This window comes from Anomalospiza imberbis, chromosome 2 (genome assembly GCF_031753505.1).
Source record: "Anomalospiza imberbis isolate Cuckoo-Finch-1a 21T00152 chromosome 2, ASM3175350v1, whole genome shotgun sequence".
Classification (NCBI taxonomy): Eukaryota; Metazoa; Chordata; class Aves; order Passeriformes; family Viduidae; genus Anomalospiza; species Anomalospiza imberbis.
In genome coordinates this window covers 13,790,023-13,818,021 of record NC_089682.1, presented here as the reverse complement: position 1 = coordinate 13,818,021, position 27,999 = coordinate 13,790,023, and the positions used below count along the sequence as shown (strand labels likewise).

At 39.0% G+C, this 27,999-nt stretch overlaps 1 protein-coding gene across 6 annotated transcripts; it reads right to left on the bottom strand.

Moving 5' to 3' along the window:
* Positions 1-9: 9 nt before the first annotated feature.
* KLHL15 (kelch like family member 15) lies at positions 10-27,920 on the bottom strand. 6 transcript variants are annotated; one of them, XM_068179860.1, is made up of 5 exons: positions 27,823-27,920; positions 25,621-25,717; positions 23,884-23,994; positions 15,219-15,930; positions 10-6,825 (listed from the first exon to the last, which is right to left on the bottom strand). In XM_068179860.1, the coding sequence occupies exons 4-5, from the start codon at positions 15,921-15,923 to the stop codon at positions 5,716-5,718; spliced, it is 1,815 nt and encodes a 604-aa protein (XP_068035961.1). In that variant the 5' UTR covers positions 15,924-15,930; positions 23,884-23,994; positions 25,621-25,717; positions 27,823-27,920; the 3' UTR covers positions 10-5,715. The 6 variants fall into 6 exon arrangements, with proteins under 6 accessions (XP_068035961.1, XP_068035960.1, XP_068035962.1 ...); XM_068179864.1 differs by lacking the exon at positions 23,884-23,994 and having other exon boundaries at positions 6,173-6,533; positions 6,652-6,825; XM_068179859.1 differs by lacking the exon at positions 23,884-23,994.
* Between the last annotated feature and the right edge of the window lie 79 nt (positions 27,921-27,999).

Genomic DNA, 27,999 nt, shown 5'->3' with positions numbered 1-27,999 from the left:
ACAAGAATGTTTAAAGATTAAAAATATTTTATTTACACTTTTCTTTATACACATTTTATACATTTTTTTCAGCTTGAAACCCAAACAGAGCACATATGCAAGTCTGAGCATACTGTATCCATAGCAAGGGAAAATTACTTTCTGCCAAAAAAAAAGAAGACAAGAAAAAATGCTTTAAAACATTTAAAAAGAGACAATTCTTAAATTATTTAGATAAACTTATAGCAGTCCTAGGGTAATCATTAGATAGTTAATCCAAATGTATATATGAGGACATATACATATAATTTTGATTTTCTATAGGGAAAGTATTTCCAATAGCTAGACACAAACACAGTACAGTTTGAAAATAACTTTTCCTGTTAACTTATCAAATACATTCTTTTCAATACAAACAATCTGATATTGTACACTGGAATTGTGGGATATTATAGTGGAATTGCATTCTCCAGCATATAATAATTTATTTTAGAAAGATCTACAAAAATAACAATATATAGGGAAAAATATTTAACATGAAAACAAAATTCACTCTTGCCTTCACCTGCTCCAACACTGACATAAAAGTTAGGTGAGTCCCACTGAGGTAATAAAAGCCCCCCTAAATATAGCTGACTTTACAGTCCTACAGAGCACTTCATTTCCTAGACTTACAGTAAGATTTTTCTACCAGAGCCATAAATAAAACCATCTGCAAATAGAAATTATTTTCCCCTAGCTACCAACTTAATATTATTCCAAAGGTATTTAAAAATGATTTCTGAAAGCTATTTTTAAGAGATTACATAAATTGAACTTAGAGAAGTGTAAAAAAAATTAGTAGAGGGACACACAGGAAAGCTGTGCTCAAAACAAATTAGTTTTTCTGCCACCTGCCACATACAACTATGTTTTATCAAGTTTACCCACAAAAAATGGAAATTTTCAAGTTACTCACCAACTTCCAAAAATAGAATACAGATGCAAAAGTAGTCATTAGTATTTATTTTAAGCAGCTTTAAGTTGTTTAACAAACATGAAAATCTCAGAATGTTAGCTACAGGACGCCAGCAAGTTGATGATGTGTTCAAATAGATGATGTGTTTTCCAGTTATATTCTCACTCTCCTTCAGTAAACCCCACCACGTGTGACAGAAAACTTCCCCACCTACGTGTATTCAAGTAACTTCACCACCCATATATATTTTTATTAGCAGTAGAGATGTTTCCTCTGATGGCCCCAACCCAATAAACTCTTAGGCACAGGCTTAGTAACACATGTGCTTACATGTTTTAAGTAGCTTAGAGCTTTCTGTTTCTTTGTATTGGACTATTCACATTTGTGAAGTCCACATCTGAAGTGTTAAAAGAATCTGGGGCCCAATTCACTTTTTTTTAAAAGAAAAAGTATATTAAAAAGGCAAAATACCTCTACAAATGCAACTACTTCTAAAAAGACTTTAACATACGCAGGCTGACATAAACTTTATTTTAAAGAACTGTCAGTGTCTCCCCACAATGCTTACCCTCCCTTTGCTAAAGAATGGACATAATGAGTTAAGCAATGGGGTTTTTTACATCAGTTTTGAATCTGCAGCTGCTGAATTTTATTTTTGTTTCCTGAGTGTCAAGTGAAGCTTCATCCCTGACACAAGTAGTTACCGTATTATCAGCAAGAGGAAAGGCAGCACTTAGGAGTCTAAGGCAGGAGGGCCTCAGGAATACATAGCTGCAAAGCTCAGGAACCAGGGAAGCATTACAGTCAAACCCTCAGAGCTAGTTCTAACAGGACTGCTATCATACTGCAGGAAGCAGGGCATCCACATTTTTCAAAAGAAAGTAACATAAAAGCAGGTTACCAGGAAGCTCATATGCTGCCACTTGCTAGCAGTGCTTTCTGAAACAGCAGGACCTCTGTAAACCTAAGGTCTGCTTTCTTCCAGTTGAATTCATGGGGAAAAAGTACCTAAAGTTTCTTTTTGCCAGCTGATTGGCAATTCCATTGCCTCCCACAATGAAACTACCAACACTTTGTGGCAGAAAGTGAGCTATTTTTTCCTTATGCAGCACGTACAAAAAAAAATCTGCCCCCTAAAAACAGACCTAGGAGCATATGAAACGGGAACTGGCAGTATCCAGTCCCTTTTCAGGAACACTGTGCTTTTTGTCTATTATCTTGTTTGAAAAGAAAATTTCTTCCTGAAGTTGGTTGCTAAATTAAGACATGAAGCTGATACATTTTTTCTATAGATGTGGAAAAAAACCCCCTAAACTGCAACTCACAATGTCCACCTTTCTAAAAAAAGGCAAGCACATTTGCTTTTCAAAGCAAATCATATGTTGAATTTTAAACATGTGGGTGACCTTCGTTTTGCTGGTATTCCATCATGGGATGGGAATAGGAGAACCTCCACAAATCTAATAACCAAAGATTATAACTTAGCTATTCCTTCACAAATGAGAGGCATTTAAATGTTTTTTAAAACCCATCTTAATCTGACCATAATGCTCAAAATTTGACAGTAATAGGCAATTCTTATTAGTCATTTTAGGTTCGTTCCCATTAAGGTATGAAATTATCTGGAGCTAAATACTAAGAGCAAACATTTAAAAAAATCAATTAAAAAATCCCTCCAAGTAACCAAAGTAACTGCCTCAAAAGTTCCATTATATTTATGTAAAGGAGAAGAGAAGCTAATTTTTATATTTCAGGTGTCAAACAGTGAAAGCATGGTAGATATGTAAATTGACAAAACATTCTCACATATCCCCTCCATTCTAATCCCAAGCAAATTCCAACCATCCCTAATGCTGGAAAGGTTACAGCCAGCCTCTCAGTTGAGACATAGCTTCAGGGAAGCTGAAACTAACAGTTCAATTATAATTTCAGAGAACAATTACTACTACAATCCTGAACAAGATCTTTCAGAACTGGGCTCCTGAAGATAAACATGAGCTTAAAAGCAGAGCACCAAAACCGATCTAGTTCTCCATTTTTCAAGCATCAGCACTCAGCAGTGACTTTAGTGGCAGCTGCCGAGTGCACAGAGCTTCAGAAGGCGCTTAAATGCAGACTCAAAAATGTAACTTGAAACACCCATATCCCTTACCACTACTTTTAATAAAGTCTTGGCCATGTCTCCAAGACATCTGACTCCTGAACACCAGATATCCAGATCCAGGGCTGTCCCTCACACTGGCACTGGCCCCACAAAGTGAAGTACTCTTCTCTATGTAACGTGCCCTTGACAGCCGCCTCACACAGGATTAGCTTGCTGCCCCATTAAGAAATGAGCTGGTGACAAAAAAAAAATAACAACAAAACCACCAAACAAACCAACAAAAAAACCAACCCCAACAAACAAACAAAAATCCCCCAACCTGTTTTTTTTTTTTCTCTTGTGCCCCAATATTCCATGAACTATGTACAGTCAGCACACAGCCAGCACCTACCAGAGTCAGTTTATCTCTCCCCATGTAGGGTGATGTACACGTCTCACAGTGAAACTGAGGTTTTAGTGTAAGCCACATTTTCTTTAAGTTAGGCTCTCAAGAAAGTAAATTAGATTCCTAATTCAGTAAACTGAATTCTTATTAAAAAAGACAAATTTAGCTGCAAACTAGTCTGCATCAGAAGGCTGAATATCAATATTTGGTCCAGTCCCTTCTGGTGTAAATAACTTATCACTACAGCTATGATGGCAAGCATTCCCTCTTTGTTTTAAAACATATGCAAATACTCGATTAATAAATAATTTCTAACAATAAACAAACCCTAAAAATCTGCTGATTCACCATATAGCTCCAAAAACTGACATTTCAACCCAGAACATAATTCCTACAAAGATACCAGAACACAATATGAGAAGTTTTACACATTGTTTTAACTTCTATTATTTGAAATTCATTTACACAAGTAGGTGTTATTTTTAACATAGAAAATTTAGGGTGATTTTGGTCCCTTTGTAAGTGCATTCTTTTGAACTCCCTGAGTACTGTACATTCCTTTTCTACAGTGAATTCTGACTGGAAGATGCTGAATAAAGTGGTTTTGCATTGCTGCATATAAAGTAAAGTCTATTGCTTAAAATGAAACACAGCAGCGTAAGATTTTACAAAATATGCAGCTCACATTTCAGCATCTGAACTTACGTGTGAGCCTTCAGCTTCCCCAGATGTCTCCTTTGGGCTCTAGAAGTGGCTAATTTACATCCACAAAGACAGTCCAAATGCAGTTACTGTTACTATTTATGTCTTGGCAGATAATTCTTATCAATCTACTGTCATTTATACCTGCAAGTTAACACAATGGAATAGTCAAAGCCCTCTTGGGCCAGCCATCTCTATTCAGGCACTCCAAGGTCAGTAGCCATTGTTCTGTAGATTTTTATAAAAGAAACAGAAATTATACTAATAAACCAATCACCTAACTCCACATTTTCAAAACACAGTAGTTCTTAACAGTTAATAATTAAATAATAACAAAAATATTATACCACTTCAAGTATGAGTACTCATATTGAAGTGTGAGTATAAGAAAAGTATTGACAATAAACTGTAGCATATCCAGTATCCAGTTCCAAAAATAACTGTGGGTTACAGCAGTGCTGAGCATTTGCTTATTGACGTTTTCTATTTTTATTAAAAAAGAAAACTGGGCAGCACATTGAAACCAAAAAGAAACTCAGGTAAAATGAGTTTACTTTTTAAGAAATAATTTATAAAATAACAAATAACTAACAGTTCATTATGTAGCAACAATATAAAGAGTTTAAGGTTACTGAATCAATCAGTATATACTAAAGATAAGATACTTTGATACCAAATGAGGCTTCCAGTTTCACTTAAGAACTCTGAACTATTTAGCTCATGAAAGAATACCCTAAATTCAACAGATATGGCTGAATCTGTGCACTAGTTAAAATATAATATTGTAACTGCACATAAAAAGATGATTTATATACATTTTTTACAGTGTATGCACATGTGGGTATACATTTTTTTACTCACCAACAAACACAACACAGACAATAGAAGGCAGCATAGAAATAGTGTTTTGAATATAAAAATGCTTTGTTTTCAATTTAGTAGAAAATGTGTAATTTGCATTTTGGCAGACTTACTGGTACAACTATACAAAACCAGGAAAAGGGTCATGCAAAAGGGTTAAAATTCTTCTCCAAAGTAAATAAGGGAAATAAAAAACACCTAGTAGATTTGAGAGTACTTTGCAGTTAATGGAAAAAGCATCTAAAAGACAACATAAGATACAGAAATAGTTTGGTTTGTTACTTTATACCTGGTTGTACCCAAGTACAGGTATTTTGATGCTCAATAAAAAATGAAAATAACAGCTTTCTTCTCTTCCTTTCACAAATATTTTGTCAAACTCAACTTATTTCAAAAGCATAGTGGTATAATGGCCATTAAAAAAGAGAACACATTGTGGACATAAAATGTTACCAAAAAAAAGCAGACTGAAAAATATATTTTTTTCTCATACTTACAATTATATTTGTTAAAAAAAAAACAACAAAGCTTTCACAAGGTCAGACCAACTATCACCTTTTCTAATAAACTTGGTAAGTACACTCCCTGTACATCCTGTTTCTCTTGAGCATTTAGGCATTGTTCTTATACACAAGGAAATGTCTCTGCAGGAATTCGACTGGTTTGTAATTTTTTTCAACAAATTAGTATAGCTTTTTTGTATTTGATTGGGTTTTTCATTCCGTTTTAGCTGCAACGTCTAACATGCTCCAAAACATACTCAGGGAAGTGCAGGCTGCAGACCTGTAAGCCATCCAGCTTGCACGGCATCCTGGGATATTCATCTTCTTTCCATTTGTTTTCCTCTGGATCAAAAGTGAGAATCGAATCACTGTAATGACCATTGTAACAAAGGCCTCCAAGAACCATTATCTGTTTGTCCAGAACAGCTACACCATGACCGCTCCTACCTATTGGCATGGAAGCCAATATAGTCCATTGATCGGTATCAGGGTCATAAACCTCTGTAGATGGACATCCTTGAGATTCAAAGGAAGCTCTCAGGATCACACAGACACCACCAAAGACATAAAGCTTACCATTATAAGAAATCATTTTGTGAAAGCATCTCGCATAATTCATTTTACATTTGTTCTCCCAACAGTTAGTGACCACTTGAGTTCTCCGTGTTCGCTGCTCTACAGTCCCTTCTTTACTGGGATCAAACACACACACTTGCTTAGAAGTTGAAGATGATGTAATTCCACCAGTGATATACAACTTGTTACCAAGCACAGTCCCTTCATGTCCGTACTTATTGACTGGATAGGGATCCACAAATTCCCATTTATCTTCAGTAATATCATAGCGTTCAGTGGAGTAAAACGTTTCATCCCTGGTTCTCCCAGCCACTGCATAAACATACCTGCCAATCACTCCAACAGCAAACTCAGAACGTGGCACAGACATGTCTGCCATTCGTAACCAAGTGTTCTGTCTTGGGTCATATCTAAACACTTTGGATGAAGCATGGAACTCACCATCTGGCCCCAGTTCTTCCCCACCTAATAAGAACACAAAGTTATTTACAATGGCAAGGCAGTCTGGTCGTAAAGGTACTTGAGGACCCTCTAGTTCCCACCAGACCCTCGGTTTGTGCAAGAGAAGAATTTTACTGTTTACCATACTGTGTCCTATCATTCCTCTAAATACTGCAGTCTGGGGTTTGGCAGAACGAATTTTGTTCGATTTCATTTCCATCAAAGGCTGTTGGTGAACGCTATGAAAGTAATTCATGGCTTGGTCAACCTCATGTCGCAGTTGCCGGGAGTATCGATAAAACTCTGATGTTTTTACCTATGAATACATTTAAAAGATATTAAAATTCTGACCAAGAGAAACAATTCAGAAAACCTAAATCACTATATGTCATTAGAAGATTATTTTGTTTCATTCAAGCAATCTTGAGAGCAATTGCATTTATGCATGAAGGTTTAAACTGATGTATTGTTACATAAAATCCAGAAGGCAATTTAGTGATTAAGAGCAGTGACTAACATTTTCAGCAGAATAATCACATGCAGAATTTATGCTGGAATTAGGCACAACTGAAATCCCCAAGTCTAAAACCCATTATTCCTTCTCCTGAAAACAGCTTCTGTTCATCTTCTGCTTAATCAATAAAGCACCCAAATTAAAAATTCCATCTTTTCCTGGGTTTCAAAGACACTCTACACACCCATTTTCTGTGGTTACTAAGATCTACTCTAGTCTGGCTTTTTCCTGAATTATCAGAAATGAAGCCTGAGCTCTCAAATGCTAGGCTCACAGGGCTATTTAATTGCCATGGGGTGGGAAGGGAAGGTACCCAACCACCTTCCTTCAGAATATGTGTTTGCACCAACCACTCATCACGATGATGACCTTACGGCTTCCCCTCTGTGAGTCTCCACATGCTAACACATGCCTTTAACACAAGAAGGAAACATCTCCACCTATAATCCTTTGGTTGTGCATTTCTTTGGCAAATTGCAGAGGTAGGTTTGAACTTCCACTTCCCAGGTGAGAGTTACAACCTAAAAGCCATCCCTGCTCAGTTTTATTGGAGTTGTAGGCGCAGGGGAAAATAAGAATTCCTTCTGAGACCCTTCCTACTGTCTAAGCCAATTTAAGTGCCTGAGGCTGGTCCTGAGACCATTCCAAAACACACCCCTGTCTTGAACATTTTAATTAATCTAGATCAAGGCAATCCTCAGCTCACCATGGGAATTTCTTCAGATGTCTCACTCTTCCTGTAGAGTCTGGTGTAACACAGCATTGTGAATGAATCACACTTCTAAAACAAATCAAAACCTGCTAGATGCTGCCAAATCCACAAACCCTCCATCAATTTGTTCCTAAATCCCAGTTTCTTTCACATAAAATTGGATTGCTTTCAAACAGTCCAAAAGCCTTTAGTATCCACCAGCTCCAAATAAGAAGCAAAGTTCTGAAAAAAATCAAGAGGCCACTCTGAAATTTCAAGTGATCACAAGGTAACACCAGGAGCTACTCTTTTTAAGTATCTTTTACCCCACCTCCTCCTGTCCTCTGTCCCAAAGAACAAATGTCTCAGGGGGGGTGGTATGAATTTTGACATATATGGAAAGTAATTTGCAAATTAATGTTCTTTATACCTTGTGAATAAAGTAGCTGCTTGTTCCATAAACACATACCATTAAAATTTTGTTAGCCATCTGGTAATCATATCTTTCTTGTGTAGTAATTAAGACATTCTGCTGTCAAAGAATTATTTAAAAAAAAATCTTTTGAACTGTTATTACTGAACACAATTTGCATAGTTTTTGAGACAGTTTGAAACACCAGATTTCAAAAAGCCAAATATTAACCTACTATTGCAAAGCAATGTATAGCTCAAGAGTGACAGTGACTGGATGTTTTTATTAACACTTTTTCTTTCCTCCACTTCAATTTTGACACGTTCAACTAATCTTTGTTTGAAAAAAGGAGGATGGTCACATGCAGATCATATATATTATTCTTGAAGCAATGTACAGCCTCTTTCTACTGTTTTTACCAGAAGTGATTTTGGAGCAAAAAGGTCTACTCAGGTATGGTACTTACAGAAAACACACAGTAAGCCCAACTCTTGTGGGAACAACAGCTCTGTTTTCTTGTTGCAAATAAATAATATATCATACAAAGGCAGATTTGCTCATATGGTATTTGTTAGAATAAACCATAAACCTTGCCTGACTGAAAAGACTGAACATAAATTACAGAAAATACGCTGGCAGGGAGAAACACAGCACAGAAAAATGGTAACATATAAAGGTTAAAAAATGAAAAAGGAAGTTAAAATAACAAAACCATGGCTGGGCTACTTTATCCTTAAAAGGAACTTTCAAATTCTAAACCGGCAGGACTACTTCAGGGATTCCCAAACTGGAGCTATCCTCTTTGGAGTTAAATGAAAATACAAATTATCTTTGTTCCACCTATACGCAGTTCAGGTTTTCTTGGACAATAATGGAAGACAACAGGATCAACATGCTTACAATGTGAAGCATATCAGTAAAGCCTGGCAGATATTGAAATGTTTTTTCTTTCTCCCTCAGCATTTACAACTCTGTTATTAGATCTAGAAATTGGAATGCCAGCCAGAAACTGGAATTAAAATAAGCCTATAACCTCATCATTGTACTCCTTCACATAGCCTAAATCTCACCCCATGAGAGCATGCCAAAGGAAACAAGGAGTATCTCTAATTCCAGAGAGAGACCCTCAAGACCAGGGAACCAATCTATTAGTTTACTACTGCTTGCCTTGACAAAGGCACTCATGTCAAAGCAAAGCCTCAAGCTCTTACCTCAAATGAAAAAGACATGATGGAGCAAATGCAACTCCCAGTTAACAACACCCCTCTGTGACTGAAGATCACGGGGAAGCTTCGACAAGCACAACAAGTTTGAAGAGCTAAACATGAAAATACACAAGCACTAGCACTTCTTACAACATGAAGAAAAAAAAATCCCACAAAACAAGAGTGATCGACTACCTCACTTCTGGTGAGAAAAGGTAACTGGAACATTCCTAGACTTGTCTGTCAAGGAAAAATATCCCTGTTTTTAGCCATCCACCTTTCACCAGCATAACCTCTGCATACAGGAGCAGTACCTCTCCTGAGGCTCAAATGATGGTCTAAGATGAATGTTAGGACATGCCTATAGGAAAGTACAGACTGCTCACACTTGCTTAATGCAAATGAAAACAAAGCAAATGTAGGTTATTTGGCCCACCTTCAGTCACACATTATGAAATGTCACAAATATTTGAAAGCCCTGTTCAACCCCTACTAGTAAGAAAACCCCTCTGCCTACACTTTCAAATAATTTTACAGTAATTTTCATTACTTGTGTATATAATCAAAAGAGACAAGCATTAAAATTAAAGTAGTTTGGTATTTAAAACAACTGTAAGTTGTGAATGTCAGCAGATGAAAGCCCATGGCCTTCTGCAGGAATTTCTATCTGATACCCAAAACATGCAGAAGGAAAGCCCTCAGCTTTCAAAAGGAGACTCTGCCACTACCTGTAAGTAGCAACAAGAAGTTGCTCAGCAAATATCAAAATGCTTATCAACAGACAAATCTTCCTGTTAAGTTTAAATGCAGAATCTCTGGAAGGAATGTGTCAATAATTGCCAACAAGCAAACAGAACACATGGATTTTGGCAAAAGAGGTGGAAATGTACAGCAATTGTCAGGAACCCTGAAGTGAAACAAATGCGCATTCCTAAAGAGTACATCATCAACTCTGAATTGATAAAAATATATAAATGCTTCAAAGCATTTTCGAAGTTTTTCTTTAAACTGTTCTGTTATCCTGCTGCAGGGTCTCAAAGGCATTTTAAGTTGGACTTCCTTATTAACCCCAGTCATTCCGTGAAAAAAGGAATTTAATCCAAGTGCTAAAACTTTGCTCATGTGATTTTCTGTACATTCTTTCCAATTCTTTAATTTTCTGGAGAAAATCCTCTTAACGAGGTTATGCTTGGACACAGCCTAATGTAAGAGCTTCCACAAGATCTCCAGAGACAGAGAAATGGGAACTATCTCAGTGTATGAACTACCAGTGGTTCACAGTCAGTACTTCTGCTACACAGACTGAGAAAAGCATAAACAAAATCAAATGTGTTATTCCATAATAAAAGATGTAAAAATAATTAAAAACATCCATCTCTTCACTTGCCCCCAGGGGCATCCCTCCAGTCACAGTAAATTTGAGCTTTAATGCATTTCCTCTTTTTCATTTTAAACCAGTGAAACACTCCATAAAAAGTGATGGCTTTCCAAGTTAGTGCAGTGATTAATAATTGCCTATTTTTCTGCTGTATTGAATGCATGCTTTTCCAGTTGTAGCAGCTATGGAAGTCTCCAAATCTTCCATTTATATTATATGAAGAAGTAAAACAAAAAATTAAGCCATTACTTTCTAATTTGAAAAGTTATCTCCACAAAAGACCAACTGTGTCCCACATTATGTTCATCAGCTTTCCCCCTCCCCAAAAACAATTATGCCAATTAATAAGCTGAAGGAAGAGCAATGAAATGCAAGGTAAATGTTCTGTAACACTTTTGACTTCAGTATACAGACTTTTTAGAACAAAATTTCCTCATACAACCATTTACAGCTACTGCTCTATTTGTATTCTTGTTACTTAGGTTTGCAATAAAAAGCTTTCAAAATCAGAAAGAAAGGCTTCTTCTAGACTGCCCAAACTAAACAGCTATTATTTGTGCACCTGGTTACTAAATTTTAGTATGTTATTATATGGGGTGGCTATTATCTTGCTTCCTTCTGTAGAACTGGTAAAAAAATCTCAAAGACAAACAAAAACAAAAGCACAGAAAAATCTCAATGGCTCATAATGTCTCTTTATCATCTCTAGTCATGGAAACAGAGAACTGTTTTAAAGATTCTAACTTATTGTGCTTATGTTTCCTAAGGCTGCCAATTCTGAATGTGTGATGCAACTCAAACTCAGCTACCAGGAGTACAGAAACAATGCCCCACCTTTCCAATGAACAATGACAGCATCTGTATCACACTTCTGAAGACCAAATTCTTACTCGAAACAAAACCCCAAACTTATTTTACTAGAGATTAACCTGAATTAAAACTAAAGGTCCATCAACTCCACTAACAAGGATCCTTATTATTTTCACATCTATTTATCTCCAGCCATATTCTAATCACAATTATAATCTGGTATGAGAACTGCTCAGTAGCAGTGAAGGGCTATTCTGCAAGAATAGAAATCACTTAAGTGTTTTCAGCCTAACCATAGAAAGGCACAGCCTCTGTGCAGCAAGGAAAATGCCCTCAAATTGATTACTCAGCTGCTCCTTTTTTAGAAGCTGGAAAGAGAAATTGTCAAAATCAAGCTGCAGTCTAACTCAATCGAATCTCTCAAATCAGAGTGGAGTCAACAATCTATATGCCATAATTAAGAATCTCTGCACGTAATAAATACTGCTACCAAATCTATTCAAATCAACAGTAATCTTAACACCCAAAAATATTGAGCACAGCACCTATTTACAATAAGAGAGGCCCCTGAATTCATCCACACTTCTTATTCTATGCTTCAGCAAATGAAGTTGTGTAAGTAGATACAGATGTACTACTAGAAATGGAGGCAAATGGGAAAAAATAATTCAACACATTTATGTAAGGAAAAGTCACAGGAACTTAAAGTTACAATGACATCATCTCAAGAATTACTATTTTCTAGGAACAGGAGAGCAAATATTCAAAGATAATGTGCTATTCATCCTACCTCTACAACAGATGATGAACCTAGTGATTAGTAAGCTTTTGATTTAAGCTAGCAATTAATAAGCATGAGTTAGTCATAATAAACCTTAGAGACTGGACATAAAAACTCTCAGGGTTTTAAGGACAGAGATTTTGAAACAACATTTCAATCTGAGTAGTACACAGAATCTAAATGGAGCTTAAACAGTATATTTCAGGGAAATCATGGCACGGTTGCCTCCAGTAACATAGAGATCTGAGTGAAAGGCACTCCAACTTCCTCAAGACTTACAGAGCCATGGATATGTTTAATAAAAAAGGAAAGCACAAGATGGATAGTGAAACTTGTGCTTTTCCCCAAATACTTTGCCTATTCTCTAAATCCTTACTTGATTTATATTTCCATTTTCCCCCATGCATCTGCATGTACTTTAAAGGCTGAGGAACAAAAGAGTACCTACTCATAGTTCAGAAGCCATTCTTCCAAGACATTTTGTAGTAAGCAAGTATGCTGTACCTTCACTTGTGCATTCTAAATGCACATCAGCCTCCAGGTATTAATCTAGACTCACCAATTTTTAAATTGTACATCTCTCCAAAAAAATGATGTATGGAACAGAATGGCTTAAGAGGACGAAAGTATCCTTACCATGACTTGCAAAGTTAAATGATATAAGTTACTTATATGCTACAGTGACAGGCATCTGAGAAATGTGTATTAGAAAGATTACAAAAAAGTACATAACAAGCCAGCCAGTGTATAGCAAATACAGAGTTTGGTGAACTGGAAGAGTCAACCTCAGACTGTATTTGGTACATTCATGCATTTAGTATGCGCTGGCTTCAGAAAAAGGGTGGATTCTGTTTGTGGATCTTCAAAAAAGGGAGTTTGACCACTATTTCCCCATTCTACAGAGAGAAGAAAGAGCCTCTCTCTGAGTTACTGCCAGAACAGTGAACAGACATGCTCTTTTATTGAAAAAATAAAGTGTTCTATATTCTGATGTTGGCTCCAACTGCAGTTGTCCTTTGTCACTTGTCCTGCTGGATAACTTAATACTCTCCAGCCAGGGTAGAACACAAATACATTCCTAGCTGCAGTAACAAATGACATAATTAGCTCTGCTTCCCTCTGCTGAGCTGTCTCACTCCATAATCTTCACTGGCTTTTCTCTGCTCCCACATACAATTAACAGAGAGGGTATTACCAGATAAAGCTTTTGCATGTAGGTATATAACCTGGCATGCTGAAAACAACTGATCTCCTGAAGTTGTACCTATTGGGCCATTTGGTAGCTGTCAAGATGAAACATGAGAAGCACTGTATGCAGGGTTTATACCAGTGATATTAAAACCAAGTCCAGAAGTTATACCCAAATATAATGCTGAAGACTAACATACACTTTCACTTGCACTTACAGAAATTTAACTGAAGACATCTTGATGCTTGAGCTGCCATCCCCAAAACTCATACTGCTGAAGCAGACTCACACAAATCCTACTTTATTAGATTAACTTCAAAAAAATATGTTGTGAATTATTTAAGTTTTATTACTGAAGGGCTTAAATGATGTATTAATATGGCAGAAGCGCTATTTAAAACAAGATAATATACAGTATTCTGCAGAGTTGAGCTCCTACTAATTAAAAATGTTTTAACCCAATATAAACGTTACATTAGTGTTCTAAAATATGTTTAGGTATTTATTTTATGTCTATAATCCAATACAGCATCATGAGTATAAGAAGTATTATTACTTCCTATACTCAGTTCACACACAGAGAAAAAAATCCAAAATATAAAAATTCACTAGTCTGAAGTAATTAATAGCTCTTGTAATCTGAAATACAAATATGTCTAAGAATACTGCTTAGATGATCCAGTGGCCCTGAAAACCACCAAAACCAATACAACCTGGTCTGTATATTCACTAAAGTAAAAATACATGGAAGATTAATTTGTAAGAAGCACAACAAAAACATGGGGTCTGAAGTCCTATTAATTTGCTGAGAGGTGAAAAATACAGAAGTTGTATCTTATAACACAAAATTAACATTGTTAAAACAGCACAGATCAAGTAATTACTAACCTGAACACTGTTACTGGCCTGTAAGAGAACTGCTTACAAAGTACTGTAATCCTCTACTAGTAACAAACATTCAGAGATTCTGAAGAACTAGAAAACAATTTTCTTGTCTGTTCTTCAACAGAAGAGTAGGAAAGGCAAGTTCTCTTTTAACTCTTACTCCATGCAACGAAAGTTAACTGAGATCACCTGTTACAAAGAGTCCTCTGATATTTAAAGTAAATCATTACATTTGATACCATCAATAATTGTTGATTGTATTATGTCTTGTGTACAACCAAGACAATGTGTAACTTTGCAGGATCAGGGCTTACTTCTAACTGCGGTGCAGTAGTACAAGCACTGAAGATAAAAAAACACCACAACTCTGCAGGTTTAAGAGCAGATGCTACTTGTCATTTATAAATAACCCTCCCCTGTACTTAAGCTACATAAGATCTACAGTCACTATTTTTGATTATATTGATAACAATCATCATAACATACACCCTACATATTATGTGCAGGTCTAAAGCCTCTGGAAAGCAAGAAGCAACTTGTGGAAAACAGTTATGAATGTCTGAAATCAAACTAGACACAAGTGACCTTATTTCAAAAGGTCTTTTCCATATTAAGTCACATGTAAACAAGTACTGCAAACAAACCTGTTCTCCAGCCACTGTAGTATTATTGTCTAATAACCAAAGACAACACTTCTAGATGTTTGCCTTCTGTGTTTTCTTTATTAGAAAAATAAATGCTATCATTTTGTTCCTTTTCATAGCTTCCGGAATCTTACCTATGGAATGGCATGCTGCCCTAGCTAAATGATGAATCCTGCCTATTGCTTTTCAAATGCACCAACCTTCTCAAAAACACTGGATGGTGTCATCAAACAAAACCTGATGTTCTGAATGATGGTGTCCGTATGTCTCCAGCGTCTTCTATCATGGCGTAGCCAGGCCTGAACAGCTTCATACAGCTCTATCTCTGGAAACCTGCTCAGATGATCATTATCCAAGTAAGACATGAGCTTCTCAAAGCTCAGATATGAAAGAAAGTCAGGTCTGGACATGAGTGGCACAAAATTCTCTAGCAGAAAGGAATCCAATTTTTCCCTGACTCCTTCGATGTTTACACCAAAATCATCCAGAAGTCTCATAATTTCTGCACAGTTTTCTAAGCAGATTTTAGCTAAGAGAAAAGAGCAGCAAAACTTTACCACCTCTATAAGCTGGACATACATGGCAGCCTGAAGGATTTCATGAACAGTGTTCATACTCAGTTCAATAGTTCCATAGTACATGAATTGGAGGACATGACTGAAGCCTGTAGCTGTCAGACCTTTCAAATGGATTTTGTCCTGATCTCGTTCTCGCATGTCTGCTGTGAACATAATCCTGAAGTAATCACTCTGGGTGGCAAGCAGTGCTTTATGGGCCTGAAATTGGTGGTCTTCAATGACAAGTGTGACATCAAGAAGCAATCCCTCCTCATACAGTGCTCTGAATCCTGCAGAGACACTGGTGTCATGGATGGAGGAGCTAAACCCTTCCACGTCCCCTGCCATGAATCACCTGGGGGGAAGAAAGAAAATAAATAAAAATAAAAATAAATCATAATTTCTAGTAACATATTACAAGCCCTTCCTGACCAGATAAATCCCAAATGAGATTGCTTTGATTAGGACTTAAAAGTCTTCACTATTCTTTCTGTTCTGTCTCCAGCTGAAAAATCAACTGAGGAAATAACTTAAAACACAAACCTGAAATACTTCTCCCCAAACCAAATATTCTCATTTTAAAAACAGGTTAAGGAACAAAAATAACTATGCAACACTACTAAAATGATTCCTTACTCCAAGTTAATTCATGTAATATAATGAACTAAAAAGGTTGTCATGGTTTTTTTCCTCTCCCCCTGTCAATCCTTCTAAAGAATTTATCTCAGGGGAGCAATAAGACACCCACTCTTGGATATCAAAGGTCTCAAAAAAAGGAAGCCAAACTTCCTTAACTTCAGAAACAAGCTTCAGTAGATCTGTACATTATATGATCTAAAAAAGTTATTATGTTTTAAAATCTAAGTCAATTTACTCAAAAGTTATTTACTCAATTTACTCAAAAGTTATTTGTAGGAAAATGAACATTTTCATGATACTATTTGAGATTGTATACTTCACTTCTCCTGTAAAAACACAGTCCCATCATGTTCCCCCCCATTTCTTATTATAGTGATTAATATTAAGTTATGAGATCTATGAAGTGCAAAATATTAAGGCAACAAGAAGCACTGACAAGAATAGGTCACAAAAAAAAATTCTGTACAGTGGGCTAAATGAAGCTTAATTGCTCATTAAGCATTTGCAAATGTAATGTTTCTTATATGCAAGCTATAATTAAACTGCAAATAAGCAAAAAAAAAACCCAATCTAAGAGTAGCAGGATCCTACCCTGTTAAAGTCAATTCAATAATCAAAATAAAAACCTATTCAAAATCCAGAAATTTCTCAAAATGTTGCTCAGCTTCCTTGGGTTTAGGTAGGGTGAAGTTGCCCAACACAGCTCGAACCAATTAACAATTCATCAAAGGACCACAGCACACTGCATTTTCCTTCTCTGTCAAATTCCAGGACCTGAGCTCCTGCTGCCTACTTTGAGCCATTTCTGGGGTTCACTGGGCTTCTCCAGAAAGTCAATTCAACTCTTAAACATGACTAAAAAATAAACTAAGAGCAGGGAGGGACAGACGTGAAAAAGACACATGACAGAAACATGACCACCCCGACTCCCAGCACACACAAAACCTCAAAACTAGGAATCTTTCTGCTTCCCAGTGAGCTGACTTCTGACTTGATACTGTGGGGTCTGGCACAAGAACCAACCTGATGAAGAGGGCAGGACACATACTTGTGCAGGAAGAGAGAAAGAGCAACAACTTCCCTATTTGGCATTCACTCACTATTAGAATGGCTCAGCTACTTTTTTTCCATTTCATCCCACCTTAAATTACACTTCAACTTTCCCTCAGATATTTGTTGCATTTAACTCTGAGTTTTCTATAACAAATAAAGCTAATAATGCTTTGGTACTGGTAACACACATTAAAATCTAAATAATACCAACACATTAGAAAAACCTGCAGATTCTCAAGGTCATAAAACTTCACATAAGTATATGGGCCCAGAAGTTATTCCAGGCTGGCCTATATTTCACAGCCTCAGAGAGCAGTTACCACTTACCCCCACTTCCTCAAGCACCACATTCTGGCTGCTGCCATTGTAACAGGAATGCATTTTATTAGACTCATCAATGGTTAATCATCTCTCCTTCACTCCTCAGCACACATCCTGGAAAACCAAACTGGAGATACCCTTTGTTTGTGCAAAACTAAACTGGTGAATGGGTGTCAGTAGCCACATCTCCTGGAATTAGCACCACTCCCACACTGCTGAAGCCTGATGATGGGCACTGTGCATGATAAAGCCAATGCTGGGAGTGTTCATTACAATTAAGGCTTTCTCACAGAATTCAAATTCCTAAAAGTAAGAGCAGGAGCAAAGAACAAATGACAATCCAATCACTTTCTCACCAGTATCCAAGACAGCACCTTCCCTTCAATGTCACTGAAGACAAAGAGAAACATGCAAACTGCTCTGGAACCTCACATTGTGAGTCTCTTAGTCCTCAACATCAAATGCCTACCAGAAAGAAAAAAAATTACCATCAGATATTTTTCTCAGTTGTTGCCAACTCTTACACAAAAGCAGATGAGGAAAGAACCACTTCACTAATTCTTACCACCTCAAAAATAAGCACCCAACTGAAGAGGAAGCATAAAGCCTGACTTCACAGAATTTTGCTTTCTAATTGGATTTCTGGTATCAAATAAAAAGGTAAGGACCAATATTAGCTTCCTTCTTTCATTGGAGAACTTGTAACTCCTCTCCTCCCATCCCCAGTTCTCTGATGTTTAATAAGAGCTGAGCTCATACCTCAGTCCTTCCTGTTCAAGGGATTTAATGATCACTTGCCTTTAAATGGGACACTCATTTTCATAAAATATACAGCGACTGAAAACAACTCTCACTGCTGCCTGGAATCAGCCAAGAAGTTCAGTGGTTACAAGGACTCTCAGACAGTACAACTGTGTAAGTTATAGAGCTTTAGGAGACCAACTAAGACTTGGCTCAGCATCAGTTTCATGATCAGGGTTAAAAATGGGAAAGGGCAGTTGGAATTTGCAAATGTGAGAGCGAGAACAGAAAAATGCAACAATGTATCAAGGGAGAAGTAAAAAATGAAGCAACATTCCCCAAGTGACAGAAGCAATTACATATTCATCTGCAAATAATGGGATCCCAATCACACAGGTAATCCTAGTGAAGGGAGTTCTTCAAAAGACTATGTGCATTACTGTGTACCTGAACAGCACTGAAAAACCACAGCAGCAAGCTCTAAACACACAGAAGGATCTTTGCCCTTACCTTGATAAAGGTAATTACATTATGGGTACTCCTCAAATAAAAGGAGACACATTAACTTGTACACAGGATGGCCCTAAAAGAAAGGCCTCTTTCACCACCCTCAAAGAAACAAAAAGGAAAAGCTGGAAGTGAAGTTAAGGAGAGACATGGTAGATGCACCTCCAGTGTTGCTTTTAAGGATGAAAACAAGTAAATAATACTCATCACAATCAAACAACAATTCCAAAACAAACAAACAAAACACAACACAAACAAAAAGCCCCCAGCCAAACCAGCACCAGAGAGTCCTGGGCAACTGGCTCTACGTGGCCCTGCAGGTGGCACAGATGACCTCCAGAGGTCCCTTACAACCTCAACTAGTCTGTGAATCTGTGACTGTGTTGCTTTTGCACAGACACCGCAAAGATTTGGGTTTTTTTTTTTTTTTTTGAGACCTTCTTTTTAATTCTGATTAAATAGAAGTAAGACAAATATACTTACACCAAAAAAATCATGGATATGTTATTATCCTTTGAATTTTAAATCTAACAAGGCAGCAATCACTGAAATACTGAGAAATGAAACCCACCTGTATTTAAGGAACACCCTTTACCGTTCCAAATTTACATCTCTCTACAACTGGCTATTCCATAAAAATATTTAAAACATTGAGTCAGCCACAAATCTCCATAATAGTAAGAAAGGAGTCAACACTTGGAAATTATTATTTCTGAATGTTTTAAAAATGTAGGTGTTTAAATCACTTAATCCTTCTTTTCACATTCCTGCTGATATTACTTTTAGTAAATCTACAGTTTTCAACATTAACATATTTTTCCTCCTAAACAGCAGTGAGAATGTAATGGATTACGAAGGTAGACACAAAACCAGTAAGACTTCTCCTTACACCATCTAAAGAAGCTTTAGTATTCCATAAGTGAAAAGCAAAAGGACTACTTGTCTTCCTGCATTAAATAAAAGGAGTAAATATCCTTTTCTTGGCATAAAGCCATGAACATTATTAGCAGGTAAATTTTTCTTTAAAACAAAAAAAGGTATTGCCAGTGCAAATGCACAAAGGGGTTAAAATAGTACAAAAACTGGGAAAGTAGATAATTAAATGCATATTATGCTTAACTGGTAAAAAAATCTTCATTTCTAAAGCTAACATCCTCCGTCAAAAGCAAATAGCAATGTGGTAGTTCAAACATTAAAAAAAGCAATACAAAATACTCTCAAACCAAGTAATTTTTCTAAAGCATAGCTATGCCATTCCTCCCACACACATACTTGCAATCTTTGATGTAATTCTAAGCACTATTCAAATGCTGCAGTTATTTCCCAGAGGACAATACATAACATTTTTTTCCATATTTTCAATAAAAATTGAAAATTCAGTTAGATTTTCTTCATGCATGCAAATCACAGCTGCACACTTAATCCAATGGAAGACATGGAGCCTGCAGTGGTCTATAGGAAAACGGGAACAAAAAAAATCCAATGTATAAACAATGAAGGGGAGGTGGGGGGCAATGTACATTGATATTCCTTATTGTTCTGCACATATTAGAGCTGATCAGGATATTGCAGCACAGGAAGACTGCTGAAAAGCCAAGAGAGAAATACATTTAACCTTATTAGCTGTTCCTCACATTTTTTCCTCTTCAAGCACATAATGCATTAGATTTTACAGTGCTCTAACTGTAAAACCACTTACTTGGAACACTGATTTCTCATATTTATTCTGCAGCTGTAATGAAAGTCTGAAAATCCTACTCTAGACTGCTTTTTCTTGCTAAACAAGGAGAACCTTCTTTCCTCAGGGTGTCTGAGGCTGTTAGTCACAAGCAGAAGAAATGGAGTCTAAATGCACTGGCTATTGAGAAGCAAGTTATAGAATATCTGCTTTTGACTCGTGTCCTCCTGGATTTACAATCTCTCCAAAAGCAGTACTACCAAAAAAGGGCCCTTTGAATACGTGTCTATGTCATATGTAAGCTTATATGCATTTTCTAGGGACAGAAATTTATTGTCCTATTAATAATTTCTATTGACAATACCAAGTCTAGCACACGAGTTCAAAGGAAAATTTCAGCTTTCCTTTACTGTTGTTCCTTAGTAACTCATCTGGGATGCTGAGACAGAATGAGCAAGATTTGTTTTGTTTATTAATTATGGAGTACTTGTCCATTTTACTTATCCCATAGATATTCTAAGAAATCATGTTTGTGGACAAGCTGAACAACAAATTTTCACATAATAAAACACTATCTACGAGTTACACCATAAAGATATTTCACCAGACACACAGAACCATGCTTTGGTTACACTAAGTACTAAAATAGAGCTTAAAATGCAATAATCTCTTCCATCCACCAAATGCATGCACTTAAACGTAAAATTTAAAGCTACCATGCATGCTTTATTTGATGAGGTGCACAGCAAAGGCTGCCTAGAGCAGAATTCTTTGACCCTAGTTTTGTTAATATGCTTTTGTGCAGAAAGAGGACATTTCTCCACAGTCTAATGTTATACACACATATGAGAATACAAGTATTTGAACACACTAGCAAACATTCACAACTGCACACATGGCTGAAGGCTGGGCCTTTGAAAGCAGTGTACTGTATTGAGTAAGAATGCAATTATAACATACACAGCATAAATCATTTATCCCCCAAATTAAACCTTTGTTTACATGGTTTAAAACTAAAACCATTAAATTTTGTCCACCATTTTTCATCACAATCCCCCACTAACAGCAACAGAAGGAGTGATGTCATGTGGGATAGACCAATAACCAGTGACTATCAAAACTTTCCATTGCTACAAAAATTGCAACATAGGGAACAAAGAAATACATCCAGTTTCCGTGTGTTTTATCTGAAATCCTTTGTAATTAGTACACTAAATTTGGGAAGCCATTTATCTTCAACACATTGGTATGTTCACGTTTAAGACTTCATCCAATCCATCTTGAGAATTTCAGAAGCACTGGATTACTTGAGAATGGAGAAGTTAGGAGCTTACCAATCACCACCAGTCAGAGGAACCAGACTGACAGAACTTAAAACTTGGCTCCTCCTGAAAGCTGCCCAGACTCCATTTCTTAGGGACACAGAGCTGACCAGGACAGCTCCCCTGTCACAGCTCCTGTTGCTACCTGGGAGCAGTCTGAATCAGCACATAGCAACAGCAGCACTTGGTGTCATTATGGTCATTACAGCCATGTCAAAAGTATCAGAACCAGTTACAACCAAATCTACTAAAACTCAGCGTGGATTGTGCCTCAGCTCAGCATGGTTAATCTTCACTGTACGTGTGCCAGAACCTGTAACTGCACTTCACAGACACTAAGATGGCTTGAACCATCTGTCTAAGAGGTCACTGCATCACAGCACCTGTACAGAAAAGCCTGCTCCCAAACACAGAGCAAGCTCAGCTCCACGCTCTCCCAATTGCACTGATACCAGAACAGGCGCCCTGTATAAAACAGCTGATACATCCACCAAAATGAGAACTATCTTTAACTGGAAAACTTGCATTACTAATACCTAGAAGTTAAATGACAGTAGTGTTGAAAACTACAGATTTGCCACTGCTGTCAAAGTGGACAGGACTGCTCTATCCTGAACAATATCAGTCCTTCTTACATATATACATATTTGCGTCTTATAGAATGATTAACCTTTTCAAATGTAAGAAAAAAGTATGAATGAAGCCTGATTCTGTCACCGTGACGATTTTTATTAAGAAAATTATAGTGTATTTTTTTTATACAGAAAAGTAGCAAGCTAAGTATCTGTTAGTAACAAAAAAATCCTATCATTTCTGACTTAAAATTTTTTAGCATAATAAGATAGAAAACAGTAAAAAGTAGTATTCAAACTATGTTAGTAAAAATATTTTAAATTTAAATTAGGATTGCTAAACTCCACCCTCCATTTGTCTTTTTGTTATCTGTATCTTTATTGCTAATTTAGTATGTACTCCTAGCATCTTCTGAGAAAATGACATTAATTGTGCCCTTTGTTCAAGACACACAGGTTTTGACCTCACTACCAAATGCCAAACTCACTTGTCAGAAACAGAGAAATCTCAAACCTATTTTATTTCTGCACATATCCCCCAAACTAGCAGCTAGATGAATGAAAAAGGTCTGATATTTCCAGTGTGAGCTCAATGCTTATCTGCTGTGCTCTGCTCACTGAAAGGCAAATCAACACATGTGTAGATCCAAACCAGCCACAGGGTATAATTAAGGAAAGTGAAAGGAGATGAGTGTCAGGGAGAAAGTTTATAGGACATGTGGTAGAAATTAAACAGGTTTTCTAGGTGATGGAAGGGAAAACACGGGAAGTATGCTGGTGCATGGTGGTATGCATGGTGGTATACTAAGGGGATCTGAATGTGAACTGGGGCAATGGTGGTGCAAGAGCAGGGTTATTCTACAGACAAGTTTATATAACAAGTCCACAGGAAGCCAGACTCCAGTAGTTCTGTCCTTTTATCCAGTATCAGCTTTATGATTCTCCTATTTCTTTTCTAAATGGGAGTAAAAAAACCCAAACCCCAAACAATAAAAAGGCAAAAACTTTAAATTTTTAAGTGACCTTGCAGTATTCACCAAATAGATCAAAGCTCTAGTACCAACCCTGCGTAGCTCTACTCGTTCAGATCACAGATACTTTTTTCGCGATCAGGTACGGTGGGGAGGGGGCGGGTAAAAATGGCCATTTTCGGGGCAGGAACTCAGATGACCTACTTCAGCCGGCTCGCAGGCTGAGCTCCCCGGCAAGCGGGGCTGCCAGGCCCGGGGTCCGCGCCGTGCGGCCGCAGGAATCCGAGGGGCCCGGCGGGGCTGCGGCCGCCCCGGACCCGCCAGGCATTCGCCGTGCCCGATCCCCGCTCCAGCCCGCCTGCTCCCCGCCCGCGGGCACCCGGTCCGCCGTCCCCCGGCCCGGGGAGGAGGGTCCCGGAGGGTCCCTGAGGGCCAGGAGGGCCCGGGCCGCCTTCGATGGGGCGGGCGGCGCCGGCGGGAGGGCCCGGGGGATCCTTCACCCACCTCTCGGCAGCGGCGGCGCTGAGGACGCGGCTCCTCCCGCTGGAGCGGCGGAGAGGGGCCCTGGCTCCGTGTACCATACAGCCGGGGGCGGCGGAGGGAGGCGCCGGGGGGCTGCGGAGAGGGGCAATGGCTGAGGCGAAGCTGGGAGGAGGAGGAGAAGGAGGCGGAGGAAGAAGGGGGGATCCTGGGCTCCCTCCTCCCCGCCGTCCGCGCTCGGGGGGGAGGTGGGAGCCGCCCCCGCCGCGCCGCCCGGGCACCGGCGCTCCCGGCCCGGCCCGGCCTCGCCCCCGGGGTCCCCGCCGCCCTCACGCTTGTTTACCTTCCGCGCTGCCCCGCGCGGCCGCAGGCGCCATGTTCCCCCGGCAGCACCGCCGGCCGTCACTTCCGCCGCACCTGCGGCCGCGCGGGCGGGCCCGGGGCACGGAACGGCTCCGGCACCCCGGCACCGGCCCCCGGCACACACCGGAGCCCCGGCACGCCCCGAGGAGCACGGCTGCAGAAAGCGACACCGAGAAGCGTTATCTGCGTCCGGCCCGCCAGGACGCGCATCCACACGCGTCCGCTTTCAGAGGGTCGGTGTTGCGCTGCTCTCTCCCACCCCGCTGCCTCCCGGCCAATTTCTCCGAGGCTATGGCAGCTCCCAGTTTGCTATGGCAGCTGCCCGGTGTAGCCCTGCATGCCGCCCCGGGCTACAGCAATCGCCGCTCGGTGCCGGCTGAGCTCCTCCGCGGACACCGGCCAGCCGCAGGTGCTGCGGGCTGATCCCAGCTCTCTGCTTTCCGCAGGCTGCAGGCTGCCTTCCCAGCCGGCGTGGGAACCGGGTCACCAGAGCCGCAGGGGTCAGGACCGGCAGCCCTTGAGCAGCGAACAAACTGCACACAGGGAGCACGGCCCCGAGTGGGGTGAGCAGGGCCCTGCCTTAGTGCAAACAGTACCCCTTAGCTTTCGCTATTTTGCCTTTGCCTGGCAAACTCAGATTTTATTGTACGAGATGAACTAACCTCCGTGGACCTTTAGTTTGCCACTACCACCCCCAAACCATTTGCTACCCTTCTATGTCACTCACCGCTTTAAATAGCAGGCCACAGGCTGCCATCCTCTCCCTGTTTACTGCAGTTCCCATCCCCTTCACAGCCTATTTTTAGTCTCTCATTATCACCCCCTCCCCATTCTTGATTTATAAAAGAAGTGTACCTTCTCTATACCTGCCACCCCCAAGCTGAATGTCTTTCCCACCATTCACGGCTTCACACAATGAACCAGCTATTCCATGCAGTGCCTCACGAAGACTTCCCAATGCGATTCCCACTCTGCTCAACTGCCCACCCACTGCTCCCTCTGCTACAATCAAGTTCCCATTCACTCCTTCATCCCAATGGTCAGACCCCTCTCGGCTTTGCAACTCCTTACTACTCCATCTCATTCACTCATGCAGTACATTTGCCCCATCTCCCCAGTCACTGTTTTAAAACCTGCTACTTGTGTGCTTATGGTGAAAAAACTGGCCTTTACAGACTGACCCTGCCAAGACAGCAGGTGTTCCAGCCACCTGTGTGCTGCAGCAAACATGTACCCACCCATATCTAATGCTTCAACAAAGAAAAATTAGTAGAAACTAAGTTTCTCACATACAGAAATGATACAACCTAAACCATGCATCCTTCTGCACCCTTCAGACTTTTGACTTTCATAGGTCAGCAAGGGTGGAAAAAGCTAAGCAAGACTTTTATGTTTTACCTGACTGTCATTTTGCTGTCTGCAGTTTGTGTCAAGCTGAGGTGCAAGATGGTCTTCAGGTCTCTCCTACACACTGCCACAGAAGAGGACCACAAACCTAGCCACAAAACAAAACCACAGCAGCTTTGACATTTAAAACAGCTCAACATTTCAAAGCACAAAAAATCCCTCCCATCCACTTCTCCTTCACATTGAACAATTTGCTTCAATCAAAAAAAAAAATGTTAATAATGTCTCAATTCTAGTCTCCTAAAAAAATTAAATAATTACATTTAGGCCTCTGACAATGACCACTAGTCTCAAGATTACCTTACTGAATATTAATTTAAATTGAGATTTGACCCCTCTGATTTAGGCATTTGTACAAAGTCAGTGGCTAAACAGTTACCACTGGCTTAAATGAGACTATTACAATGAATAAAATTCTGGATATAGTTTTTTTGAGCTATATTAATACACTAGTTACTATTTAATTCTAACATTTTAAGCTTTATTTAATTAATACATAAATGTCCAATACACGTATATTGGCATGTGACATAATGTCAACTTTTAGAAATGTTCTTACCTATTTTAAGATTACCTATTGGGATTGTTCAGCCTGGTCAAGAGAAGGCTCCAAGGAAACCTTACAGAAGCTTTGAGTGCTTAAAGGGGGCCCAAAAGAAGGCTAGAAAATGGACTTTTTACAAGGGCATGTAGTAACAGAACAAGGGAGAATGGCTTTAAAAAAAGGGCAGGTTTCAATTAGGTGCTAGGAAGAAATTCTTTACTGAGAGGGTGGTGAAGCACTAGCACAAGTTGCTCAGAGAAGCTGTGCTTGCCCCATCCCTGGAAGTGTTCAAGGCCAGGCTGGATGGGGCTGTGAGCAACCTGGGATAGTGAAAGGTGTTTCTGCCCATGGCAGGAAGATTTGAACTCAATGATCTTTGAGGTCCCTTACAACATAAACCATTCTATGATCCTACAATAATTAGAAATTTACAGACTTTAGACTTTTCTGGGTTTTCTTTATACTACAAACATTTCCAAATATGTGAATCAAAATAGCAAGAGTACCTCAGAATATGTAATATGTACAATCTCATTGTTAAAATAGAAGCAACAGTTTGTGTATTTTTTCATATTCCTGACAGGGTGTTTGGCAAGGATTAAGTCCTTTTTAAAGGCTGTTTCAAATGTGACAAAAACTATTTCCATAATTTTACACACTCTGCACTGCATTTATTGCATAATTTAAACAGCTAAGTAACTACAGAGTCCAGTATTTTCGGTTCATTTTCATAAAAGAGGGATTGTACATGTGTGAACATCAAGGCAACTACAACCAAGTATTGCATCATGTTCTCACTACACCTCGTGTATCTCAGTTGTTTTTCCCAGAAGATATTTAATACAAAATTGAAAACACCATGTGGCCTGATAAAGACTATGAAAATTTATTTTCCAGACCAGTGTACAACACTACTGGGTTGCAAGACAAATTCCATTTTGTCATTGGCAACACCGTTATAGATACTGGAAGGTTTCTTACAATGTGCTCCTGTTAATTTCTTCAGATCACGAACACTGGCAATGTGTTTGCTCTAGGTATATCCATCAGAACTCACTCCTAGCTCTTGTATCAGGAAAGTATGGAAATAGTAGCATTGGTGAAAGTGGGAGGTCACAACCATTGTTAGACCAGGCATACCAGTTTCACACGGATTTCCATCAGCCCATTTCAGTCATGTGGTTGTCTGCCCCAAACCTGCTTTTTTGGACCTGCAAAGCCAGGCAAAGTCTGACAACTAATGTGTTTTCCAACAGACAAAGCCACTGTTGTTGGCACAAGACACACGTATTTGAGATAACTGGTTACCTGCATGGAAACCTGCTTCCCTGACCACGGAGGAAATACTATCAGCAACATCTTCTATGCCTTTAAGAGGTTCCACGGAGGAAATACTATCAGCAACATCTTCTATGCCTTTAAGAGGTTCCACGGAGGAAATACTATCAGCAACATCTTCTATGCCTTTAAGAGGTTCCCATGAAGAAGTCCGTTTGATTTCCCACAGGGAAGGGCTGGGAATTTAGCCTTTACTCTCTGGTGAACCTCTAAACTGGCTCTCATCACTGCATTAGGGATTTTATTCAATTTATAAAGCATTTCTGTCATACCCAACTCTGGAAACAGCAAGTGTTTGGTGGGATTTTTACCTGTTTCGTACAAAACACTCAGGTTGCTCGTATGTTGGGGCAGCTCTCACATCCACATGCTTTCCCTAACAACAAAAGACAGTAACAAGAGAAAAGGCTGAAATTAGAACGATGTCCTCAGGCCGATGGCCAGCAGAGGTTATAACACGTACGGTGTCCGGCAGACACCGCGGTGCA

Bases quoted from the DNA above. Each gene is read 5' to 3' on its own strand.
- KLHL15 (XM_068179860.1), bottom strand. From the start codon at position 15,923: ATGGCAGGGGACGTGGAAGGGTTTAGCTCCTCCATCCATGACACCAGT. The intron at 6,826-15,218 runs GTTGGTGCATTT...ATGTATTCATAG, and splicing joins CATCCAGTGTTTTTGAGAAG to GTAAAAACATCAGAGTTTTA.